Source organism: Olea europaea, chromosome 7 (assembly GCF_002742605.1).
Source record: "Olea europaea var. sylvestris chromosome 7, O_europaea_v1, whole genome shotgun sequence".
Lineage (NCBI taxonomy): Eukaryota > Viridiplantae > Streptophyta > Magnoliopsida > Lamiales > Oleaceae > Olea > Olea europaea.
In genome coordinates, this window is record NC_036243.1 from 14,734,178 (window position 1) to 14,749,053 (window position 14,876).

The window sequence follows — 14,876 nt, forward strand, 5'->3', positions numbered from 1 at the left end:
TATATATATATATATATATATTTTTGTGATGAGCAAAATATTAATAAAATGATTGTTCAAAATCAAATGAATGAAGATGATAAGCAAAATATTAATGAAGAAATGTTTTTTAAACTTAAATCTGCTTTTTCTTGGATTAATTATGATCTATTCAAAAACTAATAACAAAGTATTCGATCTGTACAAAATTTGTCCTTAACTCAAAATGTCTACATTCGTCATTGATTCAAAACGTTTGTGTCCGTCACTGCATTGGGATATTTTTTAACACACAGAGCTGCATTCGTGAGTTGTACAGTTTTACATAAGTAATTTTAGCATTATTAAGGTGAATGAAATAATTTCATCAATTAGTCTTTGTTTTTGCTTTTAAAAAAATTATTAATCCTGTGCATTGATTTGTGTAAGAACATCGTGAAGAGCAGAAATTTACTCATTTCATGCATGCATGGAGTAAACGCTAAGAAAATGTGGAGTACACATGGAACAATTCCCTCAAACTACGGAAATTCCATATGCTTTTTACTCAATTCCTGGCTTTAATTTTGTCAATCCGTTGGGATACTTGGTATTTGACCTTAAGTCAATAAATAAAAAGTAAAAATCCTCAGATGTCAAAAGTCAAAAGAACAGACATTTCAGAGTATCCCATTCAACGTGAAGAATTAATGAATACATTTTCCCCTCCTTAACCTTAAAATGATTAAATTATGATATCAGAAAGGGCATAATCAAATTGTGCAGTCACCAAATCTGAGGCCTGAAATTTCATGTAGAGCGTGTTCCAGAGTGAATTCGGGCGAAATTAATAAAACAAGCAAATTATAACTAGAAAAACCAAAAAATTATTACCTTTTAATGTATTATTATTCATACAGGATAACAAAACAGGTATGCAAATTGAAAACCCTCATAACAATGTAAACTACATGACAAGAAACGAAGATAAAACTGCATAAAGCATATTCAAGATTTGTAGTATACATCTTGATGCATGCGTCCGTATTATTGAAACTCATAATTCCTCATCTGTGAGTCATTTCTGCTTACTTGACCTTTATCCCGGCTATACGTATGCTGTAAAAAAAACGATGAATAATAATCATCTGCATTTCTCTTGAAGCATTTTCCTATGATTTCTCCATCTTGTGGACTGTTCTTCAAGGTCGTCTATTGGTAGAAAGATCACAAAAGAAAGTGACTGAATTCGGGTAAAGATTATGGCATGGTGATGAGCCTGAAGGAGGGACAAAGCCCTTGGGAAGCATAACCAAGAAAGGCTTTGCATTAAAATTCTTTATCTTCTTTTTCTTCATTTTATTCCGGTTCAAACCCTTCTCTTTCTTGTTCTGACGCCCCCGTTTATTCAAGAAGAATGGCTTCGAGTTCTTGACATCGAACTTCTGGTACTTTGCTGACGGCGCCATCGATGGAGCTGCGGTGGGTTCGGTTTCATGCAATCGCGAAGGATATGTGAAAGACATCATCAGTGCGAGAAGAAGAACGAGAAAGATGAAGATATTGAAGTTCTTGCGGTTACCCATGAGATTTTAGAAATGCAGATAGTGATGCATATATACACTAAGTAGGGTTTTGTTAATTTGTATGTGTGATTTTTGGAGACTGTAAATTCCAAGATAGTGTACAGTATGAGTGAGAGAGAGATCGCCAAGAGAAAGTGATAGGAGTGTAAAGAATGAATCTACTTTTGGAATTGGGCTTTTCAATTAGGGTTCTTGATAATATATAACTGTAAATTTGCCGGTTCCCCTCGTGCCAGTGTCAACATTCTGCGGACCATTTATATACACACCCAGATCCGAAGATTTTTCCCATTTTCTTATCTTCTAGTCAATCTTTTGTCTTTTTAAATAGCCAAATCACCGCCTTAAATTTAAAACCGTACTTTACAAATTAACAACTCTATGAAAAAGATGATTCTATAGGAAATTTCACTACGATTGACTAGGAATTGCCGCATTGATGCCCACAATGTACAAATTCGTGAATCTAGATACTGAGTTTGTCATGTTCAATTAGACTACGGATATCAAACATTGCACCAAACCAGTATTTAATTACAAAAACAACTTGGACAATTATGCCAACATCGAGATGTCTAAAATATACCTATGAAATCATTGATTTTTTTTTCTAAATTTAATAAAATAAATTTACTCATGCATGCCTTTTTTACGTAGTTTACATTAATTGTGTTGGGAAAAAAATGGTTTAATGGGTCAACTTTGAGCCCAAATTTCAGTGGGACCCACCTTTTAAATAATACGGGACCTAGCATATTCACGTTCTACTCCGCGAGATGATTAACGTGATATATTTATTTATCGAAAATCATTTAAAATTGAATGAAATATTAAGCGTTAAAGTAACCCACATAAACTAAGGATTATGGAAGAATTTGATTTGTCAAACACTTATCCCACATAGGAAAGTTAGGAAACTTTGGTGTGGTTTATAAGGTGGAAGTTTGGAATTGGGTTTGGGCCCCAAGGGGTACCAATAGTATTTGGAAGGGGGAAGACCTATATCCTATTGGGTTCGGTCATAAACCCACACGCGCGCGCCACCGCCGCCGTCCGACCGGCCGGCACGAGTCCGGTGCGGGTCCGGGTGGACCTTTACATTATATTAACTTTTTGGACAAAATTTTGGGCCAAATTGTAAATAATCAAATTCTTGGGTACAAAATGAAATTTAAATTTTGGCTTATTCCGAGTGTTTTATTTTCTTTTAACAGTCGACTGTTTACCGACCAAACAGTCGACTATTAGCCGACGTTAACCGACTTAACAGACACGACTTTTAAGAACAGTATGTTTGTTCGGATTTTTGAGGCTTGTCTGAAAGGTGATGACTGTTCGAATGGCCACGAACAAGTCTATAAATAGCCAGCCTTTCTACCAGAAAATTTACACCATTTTCATTGCAAATTTTCTCTGCTTTGAATCTCATCTCCATCTCTCTCGTTCTGATATTGTCTCGAAGTAGAAGGCACTTCGTTGAGTTCGTTGGAACTCCTACAGACTGCAGTGCTGATTCCGTGGGAGACAAAAATTCGTTCTATCCTGGAAAACGATTGCTGGACGCTTTTAGCACTATTGAAGGCAGTAAATTCGTTTTAAGGAAACATCGTGAAGTCGGTGGGCTCGAATTACAACTTTAGATCCTATTGATCAATCATTACATTCAGGTGATTCTGTCGGATTGTTTTGGAAGGAGTGAATTCAAACTCTAGAAACAACAATCTTAAAACGAATTTTTTTATTATTATTATTTGTTTCTGTTTCTACTCCTTCTTACCGTTGATCTTCTAATTGCATTCAGAAATGGCAACTTCTGGTACCACACTCCCGAATACGACCGGGGAAAAACCAGAAAAGTTTAATGGGTCAGATTTCAAGCGTTGGCAACAAAAAATGCTTTTTTATCTGACGACATTAAATCTGGCTAAATTTCTCAAAGAAAACGCGCCTTCATATACCGAGCAAGACAGTGATGCTGAAAAATTGGCTGCGGTTGATGCATGGAAGCATTCTGATTTCTTATGCAGAAATTATGTGCTTAATGGATTGGATAACACATTATATAATGTGTACTGCAATGCTAAGTCCGCAAAAGAATTGTGGAAATCTTTGGACACAAAGTACAAAATCGAAGATGCCGACACGAAGAAATTCATTGTCGGTCGTTTTTTGGATTATAAAATGGTTGACAACAAGACTGTCATATCCCAAGTTCAAGAACTTCAGATCATACTTAGCGACATCCATGCCGAAGGAATGAAACTAAGTGAATCATTCCAAATCGCTGCACTAATTGAGAAATTACCACCTTCATGGAAGGATTTCAAGAATTACCTCAAGCACAAGCAGAAGGAAATGAAACTTGAAGATATCATTGTCCGTTTGAGAATAGAAGAAGACAATCGTAAAACGGAAAAAAGAAATGGTGCATCTAATAAAATGGAATCAAAAGCCAACATTGTAGAAGGAGGTTTCAAGACAAGCAAAAAGAGGAAGCACAATGGGGAAGGACAAATTGGTTCTTCAAAAACTGCTAAAAAGTTTAAAGGCAGCTGTTACAATTGTGGCAAGGCAGGACATCGATCCAAGGATTGTCAAAAGCAAAAAATGTGAAGGGAAAAACTAACCAAGCCAATGTAACAGAACATGAGAACCTCACTGATAAGGTACAAGACATGAATCTTTCTGCGGTCGTCTCTAAATGTAACTTAATTGGAAACACTAAGGAGTGGTAGGTAGATACTGGAGCTACTCGTCACATATGCTCAAACCGCGGAATGTTCTCTACCTACAAAGCAATGGATCATGATGAACATCTTTACATGGGAAACTCGTCATCTTCCAAGGTAGAAGGACATGGGAAGATAGTGCTGAAAATGACAAGTGGAAAAGAGCTCACTCTGAATGATGTTCTTCATGTGCCCGATATTAGGAAAAACTTGGTATCTGGTTCTCTACTAAGTAAGAATGGGTTTAAACTAGTATTTGTCTCGGACAAATTTGTACTATCAAAAAATGAAATGTTTGTAGGAAAGGGCTACCTGAATGAGGGGCTCTTTAAATTGAATGTAATGACTGTTGTACCTCCAATTATGAATAAGAATATATCTTCTTCTTACTTGCTTGAGTCATTTAACATTTGGCATGAACGATTAGGACATACAAGTTATAACACTTTGCGTAGACTAATCAAATTAGATTTATTACCAAAGTGTGATTTAAATCCTAATCACAAATGCGATATATGTGTAGAAGCCAAAATGTCACGTCTATCCTTTCGTTCTGTTGAAAGAAGTACCGAGCCCCTAGATTTAATTCACACCGACATATGTTATTTAAAATTTGTTCAAACTAGAGGAGGTAATAAGTACTTTATCACTTTTATCGATGATTGTACTCGATATTCCTATGTGTATTTGCTCAAAAGTAAAGACGAAGCAATTGAAGTGTTTAAACACTACAAGTTAGAAGTTGAAAATCAACTTAGTAAAAAGCTTAAGGCCATAAGAAGTGATAGAGTTGGTGAATATGATTCACCATTTGAGAAATTCTGTTCGGAACACGGAATTATTTATCAAACTACCGCGCCTTATTCTCCTCAATCTAATGGTATTGCTGAACGCAAGAATCGAACATTGAAGGAGATGACGAATGCTATGTTAATAAGTTCTGGATTACCGCAGAACTTGTGGGGGGAAGCCTTGCTTTCTGCCTACTATATTCTTAACAAACTACCACATCGAAAAACGCAAAAAATACCTTATGAAGTATGGAAAGGTCACAAACCTAATTATAAATATTTGAAGGTATGGGGATGTTGGCTAAGGTAGTAGTTCCTAAACCTAAAAGGGTTAAGATAGGACCTAAAACCATTGATTGTGTATTCATTGGTTATGCCTACCATAGTAATGCGTACAGATTTATGGTATATAAGTCTGAAATACCTGATATGCATGTTAATACAATTATTGAATCAAGGGATGCTACATTTTTCGAAAATACTTTTCCTTATAACATGTAAGGTGAATCAAATTCACAAAAGAGATCTCGTGAAAACGAAGAGACTATAGATCAAGAATTTATAAATGAACAATCTAGACGAAGCAAGAGGGCTAGGACGTCAACCTCCTTTGGGCCTGATTTTCTAACATATTTGTTAGAAAATGAATCTCAGAGTTTTAAGGAGGCTATGTCATCAACCGAAACTTCATATTGGAAAGAAGCTGTTCATAGTGAAATTGAATCCATACTACAAAATCATACTTGGGAATTAGTAGACCTCCCTCCCGGTAATAAGTCTTTGGGATGTAAATGGATTTTCAAAAGGAAAATGAAAGCAGATGGATCAATTGACAAATATAAAGCAAGACTTGTCGCTAAAGGCTATAAGCAAAAAGAATGTCTTGATTATTTCGATACCTATTCTCCTGTGACAAGAATCACATCCATACGTATGCTTATTGCAATAGCAACATTGAATGGTTTGGATATACATCAAATGGATGTTAAAACGGCATTTTTGAATGGGGAATTGGATGAAGAAATTTATATGGAGCAACCTGAAGGATTTGTGGCCTCAGGACAAGAAAAGAAAGTATGTCGACTTGTTAAATCATTATATGGATTAAAGCAAGCTCCTAAGAAATGGCATGAAAAATTTGACATGGTTATGATGTCAAATGGTTCCAAAGTTAACGAGTGTGACAAATGTGTTTATGTCAGGAACACTCCAAATGGATATGTCATGGTATGTTTATATGTAGATAACATGTTGATTATGGGTAACAATGATACCATAATTCAAACTACAAAAAGGATGCTAACAAGTAAATTTGAAATGAAGGATTTAGGTGTGGCCAATATTATATTAGGACTTAAAAATTCTAGAACATCTGATGGTCTCATATTGTCTCAATCACACTACATTGAGAAGATTCTTGATAAATTCAAGAAATATAATATTATTCCTATGAAAACACCTATGGATGTTAGTATGCATCTTGTTTCCAATACTGGTGATAGTAAGTCTCAATTGGAATACTCTCGTATCATTGGCAGTTTAATGTATGTCATGAATTGCACTGGACCTGATATTGCCTATTCAATTAGTAGGCCAAGTCGATATTATTATTTGAATAGTGCTATTTAGAATTTGTGGTATTAAGGCGTCAATTTAGATGGCTACATTAACGGTAAATCTCGACATATATGTCGTAGACACAATACTGTTAGACAATTGCTCTCTACAGGCATTATCTCTATAGAGTATGTGAAATCAAAAGAGAATATTGCGGATCCGCTAACTAAAAGTTTAACAAGAGAGCAAGTCGAAAGTTCATCGAAGGGGATGGGATTAAAACTAATAAAATAATCAAAAGTTTTCATGGTGGCAACCCAACCTAGTTGACTGGAGATCCCAAGATCTAGGTTGAATGGGACAACCGAACTGTGAAAAACTTAGTATGCACTGGGAAGATTTTACTTCTACCCATTCCTATGATGAGCCAGTGCCCAGCTGCCGCGAAATAGGTTAAGATACGCTTTTAATGATTTCTATATCTTGATTTGTTCAAGTGGAGTATAGCAGAATACTCTTTATGGAAATCACCTATGTAAGTGAGAAGGGGCCGCTTCTAAGAGAATTAGGTGAACATGAATTCTCTAAAAATCACTCATGAACCAGGAGGTGTCCAAGGCCAAAATGGACACAAACGTGAGAACCAACTGTGTTTGAAGAAAAATTGTGTGACTTCTATTGTCTAGGTTTTCATAAACGGCTGACTGTTCAAAGCAACTTGCTACTAATTGGCTAAGGAATTCCGATAGATTTTACTAGGGAAAGTTCAAAGTCATTGACTACTTATCCTGATGCAGTCTTCTTCAATTTTTTCTTTGAAAAACATATCAGATGTTATCGTTTGGAATAAAGGCCAACATATTTCATTCATGTGGGGGATTGTTGGAAAAAAATGGTTTAATGGGTCAACTTTGAGCCCAAATTTCAGTGGGACCCACCTTTTAAATAATACGGGACCTAGCATATTCACGTTCTACTCCGCGAGATGATTAACGTGATATATTTATTTATCGAAAACCATTTAAAATTGAATGAAATATTAAATGTTAAAGTAACCCACATAAACTAAGGATTATGAAAGAATTTGATTTGCCAAACACTTATCCCATATAGAAAAATTAGGAATCTTTGGTGTGGTTTATTAGGTGGAAGTTTGGAATTGGGTTTAGGCCCCAAGGGGTACCAATAGTCTTTGGAAGGGGGAAGACCTATATCCTCTTGAGTTTGGTCATAAACCCACACGCACGCGTCGCCGCCGCCGTCCGTCCGACCGGCCGGCTCGACTCGGCACGGCACGAGCCCGTGCCCGAGTCCGAGTCCGAGTCCGAGTCCGGTCCAGTTCGGTGCGGGTGCGGGTCCGAGTGGACCTTTACACTATATTAACTTTTTGGACAAAATTTATTTAAAATTTTGGGCCAAATTGTAAATAATCAAATTCTTGGGTACAAAATGAAATTTAAATTTTGACTTATTCCAAGTGCTTTATTTTCTTTTAACAGTCGACTGTTTCGACTGTTTACCGACCAAACAGTCGACTGTTAGCCGATTTAACAGACACGACTTTTAAGAACAGTACGTCTGTTCGGATTTTTGAGACTTGTCTGAAAGGTGATGACTGTTCGAATGGCCATGAACAAGTCTATAAATAGCCAGCCTTTCTACCAGAAAATTTACTCCATTTTCATTACAAACTTTCTCTGCTTTGAATCTCATCTCCCTCTCTCTCGTTCTGATATTGTCTCGAAGTAAAAGACACTTCGTTGAGTTCGTTGGAACTCCGACAGACTGCAGTGCTGCTTCCGTAGGAGACGAAAATTCGTTCTATCCTGGGAAACGATTGCTGGACGCTTTTAACACCATTGAAGGCAGCAAATTCGTTTTAAGGAAATATCGTGAAGTCGGTGGGCTCGAATTATAACTTTAGATCCTGTTGATCAATCATTACATTCAGGTGATTCTGTCGGATTGTTTTGGAAGGAGTGAATTCAAACTCTAGAAACAACAAATTGAACTATATGCATTTATCTAGTTTATTTATATTTATAACCTATTAAAATTCACGTAAGATGGGAATCATTTTATGGAAACTTTATTTAATATTAAAATTATTCTAATATGTGTCATTAATAAAATAAAAAAGGATATTATTGAAATAAAACGTTTCCCAACGACCTACCAAATAGAAAAGGTCCGGGAACCATTTTTTCAATTCCTAAAAGATTGGAGAGCCCTACCCTAATTTTCCCTCTCCGTTGGAAAAAAATTAAAATCGGTTAAATTTATAAATAAATAGAAATAAGTTATGGATAGTAATTGTGGATCCATTGAAATATGTAATTGAAAATGAAGTTTGATTTATAATTTTTGCCAAATGAAGTCTAATTTGTTAAAAATAAAAAATTATAAATGATTTATCAAATAGAAGTCTAATCAGTTGCAAAGTAATTTATTAATTGGCGAGATTATTAATTTGTAGAAACTCCTACTTAAAAAAATTAATTCAATATTTTCCAATATCATTACATATTTCTGGTAGTATTCATTATGCTAATTAATTTAGTTTAAATATCGATGCTTAGCTGGTGACGTGGCATAGTACAATATGTGGTGGGAGATAATGATTGGTTACTATTGATTACTCCACCTACTTGTAGGTTACCAAGGAGTTTGGTATACATCTTCAATTAAAGAAAAAAAAATGCAAGGATGCTACATGAAGAAATACTAGGACAAAGATCTCATAGCGATGGCTCATCACTAGACCATCATGAAGAGGAAGTCGAAGAAATATATGGATGATGACCTCCTTTATCTAACATGGCCCTGTTTGTTTGTACTAAAATCAAATTTTTAGTAAAACTAAAAACTCATGTGGTTAAAAAATTGATAGAAATTGTGGATCCTATAAAATGTGTGGCTAAAATTAATCTTTGACTTGACTTAGATTTTTATCAATTTTTTTGCTTAACCAAACAGGGACAAAGGGAAAATATGTGCCCTTCGCTCATGTAGTTTTCTTCTTGACCTTTCAAATCTCACAAATATGGTAGCTCATAAGTTACTCTGAGGTATAAGTTCGTGAAACAACGAGAAAACTTCAAGATTAACCACAGTTTTATGATCGAGCCATTCAATAACAGAAATAAATGCAGAAAATAAAAGAATCAACACGAGGATTTTTTTGGCCGTAGCCCCAAAGGTTCGGCGACCACTTTCTAACGCCTAATCCCCTATTGAGCATCCATTATAAATGGATAAAGCTCGGTTGCACTAATAGTCCAAAATCGGTAGCAAGTATACAATATTACAAAGAACTAAACCGCAAAGACTTATCTTTGCAAGAGCTACACGATAGACCAATATTCCACAAAGGAATCGAACAGATCACAAGATCTTTCAAAGGACCAGAGCTGCACACGATGAATCACACAGATTCATCCAAATACCACACAGGATAGCACACTATTATGCAGATCTATAATGTCACAAAGTATTCACGCATTGATTCACTGAAACACTTAAGATTTATGAACCCTAATCACCAAGAAAAGAGGTATTCTCACGTACAGAAGAGAGAGAACAGAGAGATAAACAGCTGACTCAAAAAACCCTACAAAGTGAGCTGAAAAGGCATGTTTGGGATATTTAGAGATCGAAGGATCTAGAAGCTCATCCAAGGGTCATTACATAGCCACTTGTTTCAATCCGGTCAATTCCATTTATTTCCAAAAGTGTTAATCCAAAACACGCCTTTATCACAATATTTGGAAGCACACTTTTATAAGTAATGAGAACACGGTTCGAATTTCAACAATCTCCACCTTGCTTCCAAATTCTTGGCCATAGTGCAGCCAGGAGCTTCACCAGCAGTTTATAATTTCATTTACTCATAGTACATGCATGATCAATAAGGAGAATCAATTGATAAAATCTTTAAGCAGTTTTGAAACTTGTTTAAAGGTATTACTTTTGTTCCCATGTCAGATGGATTATGCAATGTAGCAATTTTTACCAATCTTTAATAATCCTTTTGATATTACATCTCTTATCAAATGGTATTTAACATCAATATGCTTGGTTCTATTATGGAACATGAGATTCTTACTCAAATGAGTAGCACTTTGATTGTCAGAAAATAAGGTTGGATTAGTGTCCACAAAACCAAGTTCATATAGTAGGTCATTTAACCAAATACCTTCTTTAATGGCATCTGTGGCAGCAATATATTCTGCCTCGGTGGAGGATAAAACAACTACCTTTTGTAACTGTGATTTTCAACTCACAACAGTACCACAGAAAGTAAAGTAATAAGATGAGGTGGATCTCCTATTATCTTTATCTCCAACAAAGTCTGAGTCAATATAACTTTTTAGTGTTACCCCCTCTTTATTTATCTTAAACACTAAACCTATGTCAGATGAACCTTCCATTTTCTTTATTTCTAACAATTTGCATACCAAGAATCTTCTTAGTAGAGCCAAGATCTTTCATGTCAATTCTGATTTTAGCTTTTGCTTAATGTCATCAATTTCATATTTACAAGCACTAGTAATAAGCATATCATCAACATAAAGAACCAAATAAAGAGAATTCTTACCACCAGACCCTTTGCAATACAAACATGTATCATAATTGTTTCGATTAAAACCAAGTTTTAACACAAAGGAATCAAAACGTTTATACCATTGTCTAGGGGCTTGTTTCAACCCATACAATGATTTTTTTTCAACAGACAAACAGTTTTATTTGGATCACCTTTTCAAAAGCTATTGGTTGTCTCATATAGATCAATTCATCCAATTCTCCACATAGAAAAGCCATTTTTACATCTAATTGATCTAATTTCCATTCAAATTGAGCAACCAAAGCCAGAATGCATCTTATAGTGGTATACTTAACTACAGGGGAAAAAATCTCATCATAGTCAATCCCTTCTCTTTAGATGAACCCTTTTGCAACAAGCCTAGCTTTATATCTAATATTATTGTTGCCCCTTCCCCTTCTTTTATTTTATATATTCACTTGCAATCTCTCAATTTTTGATCCTTAGGTTTGTTAACCAATTCCCATGTTTTATTTTTATGCAATGAGGCCATCTCCTCATCCATAGCAGCTAACCAAATTTTTGAATCCTTAGATTTTATGGCATCATTATATGAACAAGGTTCAGATTCAATTTCATCCTGATAGGAGAACAATGAGACAAATTCATCAATATTAAACCTAGCAGGAGGTCAAATTTGTCTTCTTTCCCTATCTCTAGTTAGCTGGTATTCATCAGGTGGTAATACATGGTCATCATTGGGTTCAGATTCTGCCTGTTCAACATCAGTACCATTCAGGTATGCATCAGTATTTTCAGTTTCTATAGGGATAGTATTAATGTTATCAAGCTTGGTAGGCTCCACCTCAATTTGGACATCATTATCAGTTAAATTTTCTTTCTTTCCCTCTAAACATGACATACAAGACTCATTAAATATTACATCTCTCATTATAATAGCCATATAAACTTTTTCCCCATAAACCCACAATCTATATCCTTTAATATTTTCAGCATAACCCAAAAACACACATTTAAGGGATCTAGGTTCTAATTTCCCTATGTTTTGATGAGCATATGCAGCACAACCAAATGTTTTCAAGTAAGAGTATATCACAGGCTTTTGTGTCCACACAGATTCGGGTACATCAAAATTTAAAGCACTTGTACGACTTCTATAAATCAAATATGCAGCAGTTTTAACAGCTTCACCCCAAAATAATTTGGGCAAGCCAGAACTCAAAAACATGCATCTAACTTTATTCAACAAAGTCCTATTCATTCTTTCTACAATGCCATTTTGTTGGGGTATATAGGTCACAGTTCTATGTCTTAAAATATCATGCAGTTTGCACAACTCATTAAACTCATAATTGTAAAATTCTAAACCATTGTCAAACTCCATGTCATCCAACATTCCTAGAGACACTAGGTTTCTTTCTAATTCTGTAACAAATCTGGCACGTTTCAATAACAGAATTCTACCATTTTCCAAAAGTAATTTTATTGTTCCAATACCTTTCACTTTGCAGGTCATGTTGTTACCCATGATAACTTGGCCTCCCTTAGTTTGTTCAAGATCCAAAAAATAATTGTTGTTTGGGCATAGTGGTAAGAGCAACCTAAATCAAGAATTCATTCTTGATTTAGGTTCCTTTCAACATTTACATGGACCAGCCCATTATCACAACTCTCCTTATTATAGGACATAACAACATTACCTTCATTTGAATTCTTTCCTTTTAAATCATTTTGCTTTTTGTAACAATCTTTAGCAAAGTAACCAAGCTTACCACAATAATAACATTTCTTTCCCTTAGGCTTGGTTTTTTGTATTTCGTTTTGTCATTATTTCTTTTCTTAGGGTCATTTGAAAACTTTGAATGAAAATTAGATTTATCAACATTTTTTCCTTTGAACACAAGATTTTCTCCACTTTGATGGTTGATAGAATCTGATTTTAATTCAAGAACCCTATTTCTCAAGACATTTATAATGATATCTGTGGTAAGGCTATCTCTTCCATATTTCAAGGCATTCTTTAAGTCTTTATGTCTATCACTAATGGAGTTTAACAAGACCATTGCCAGCTAATCTTCTGATAATTTCTCATCACAATTGGCAAGGTCCTGGGTCAATTTAGTAAATCTGTCCAGGTTCTCATCTAAATCAACTGAAGGGTCCATTTTGAAAAAAAAAAAAGAATCGTTTTAGCAAAAAACATTTGTTTGGAACAGTTTTTGACTCATATTGGGCTTTCAATTTAGTCCACAATTTTTCAGCAGTTTTAGTTTCTCCTATAGTCCTAATCATATTGTCTGAAAGGTACAGAAAAATTGTACTCCATGCTATTTCTTCTAACTCAGTTCTTTTACCAACAGACATTTCAGCAGGCCAAGAATCATCTAAGGCTTTAGCACATTTCATTTGCATCAAGATAGCCCTCATTTTCAGACTCCACATATTAAAGTCCCCCCTCCCATCATACATTCTCATTTCAAACTTTAGCAGTAGCCATCACAGAATGTCAGGATAATGTACAAAGCACAAGTTTGAATTTCAAGAATACACGGAGGATCACACAGAACAGGACTACTTACAGATCACAGATTATTGTTAATCAACAATGCACTTAGTAAGATAATCTCAAAACAATGATCACTCGATTCACAGTAAAGAAGCAGGAACAAAAAATAGAGATTGCTATCCTATGTATCTCAACTGAATTTCTCCAGCAAGACCTTCCAATTGCACTCCTCCACCGTGTTGTTATCTCAGATTCCCAAGACTTCTTGGAGTCTTTGGACAAAGACCAATCACGGGAGGGTTTTACAGTACAAGGTAAATCAAGGAAAAATATTCAGGAAATGCAACAGGTAAAATTACCAGACACGAAGTATAGGAAAGATCTTACCAAAAGAATTTTAAGAACTCAAATTCCTTATGCTCGAGTTAACACAGTTTGAGGCAGTATTCGAATGCACAATTTCCTCGAAGATTAGGTATCATTCAAGAGGTCATGGCTCTGGTACCTCTGAAAGAACGAGAAAACTTCAAGATTAGCCACAATTTTATGATCGAGCCATTCAATAACAGAAATAAATGCAGAAAATAAAAGAATCAACATGAGGATTTTTTCTACCGTAGCCCCAGAGGTTCGGCGACCACTTTTTAACGCCTAATCCCCTGTTGAGCATCCATTATAAATGGATAAAACTCGGTTGCACTAATAGCCCAAAAATCGGCAGCAAGTATACAATATTACAAAGAACTAAACCACGAAGACTTATCTTTGCAAGAGCTACACGACAGACCAATATTTCACAAAGGAATCGAACAGATCACAAGATCTTTTAAAGGACCAGAACTGCACACGATGAATCACACAGATTCATCCAAATACCACATAAGATAGCACACTATTATGCAGATCTATAATGTCACAGTCATAGGCTTGAGTTGTTACAATATTCTCATTTGAAGAGTAACTGTGCAACCATAGTGAAAGATTTAATACTAACTTGTTACTTAAATAATAGGTGCAGGATTGACATCACGCAAAGAGAAATTTACTGTAGTTGATGATGAGAGACGAGTGAAGGAAATTGAGGTGGTTGAAGGTGGATTTCTTGACATGGGATTTACATTTTATTGTGGTCGATTAGAAGTTATAGAAAATGAAGAAAATTCATGCATTACTAAAGCCACAATC

At 35.2% G+C, this 14,876-nt stretch overlaps 1 protein-coding gene and 1 pseudogene across 1 annotated transcript; one reads left to right on the forward strand and one right to left on the reverse strand.

Annotated features, from left to right (window-relative positions):
• Window positions 1-898: 898 nt before the first annotated feature.
• Window positions 899-1,740, reverse strand: LOC111397695. Its single transcript, XM_023024692.1, has one exon. It carries the CDS (start codon window positions 1,542-1,544, stop codon window positions 1,161-1,163), a length of 384 nt encoding a protein of 127 aa, XP_022880460.1. The 5' UTR covers window positions 1,545-1,740; the 3' UTR covers window positions 899-1,160.
• A 1,607-nt stretch (window positions 1,741-3,347) lies between these two features.
• Window positions 3,348-5,316, forward strand: LOC111397944 (annotated as a pseudogene).
• Window positions 5,317-14,876: the final 9,560 nt, after the last annotated feature.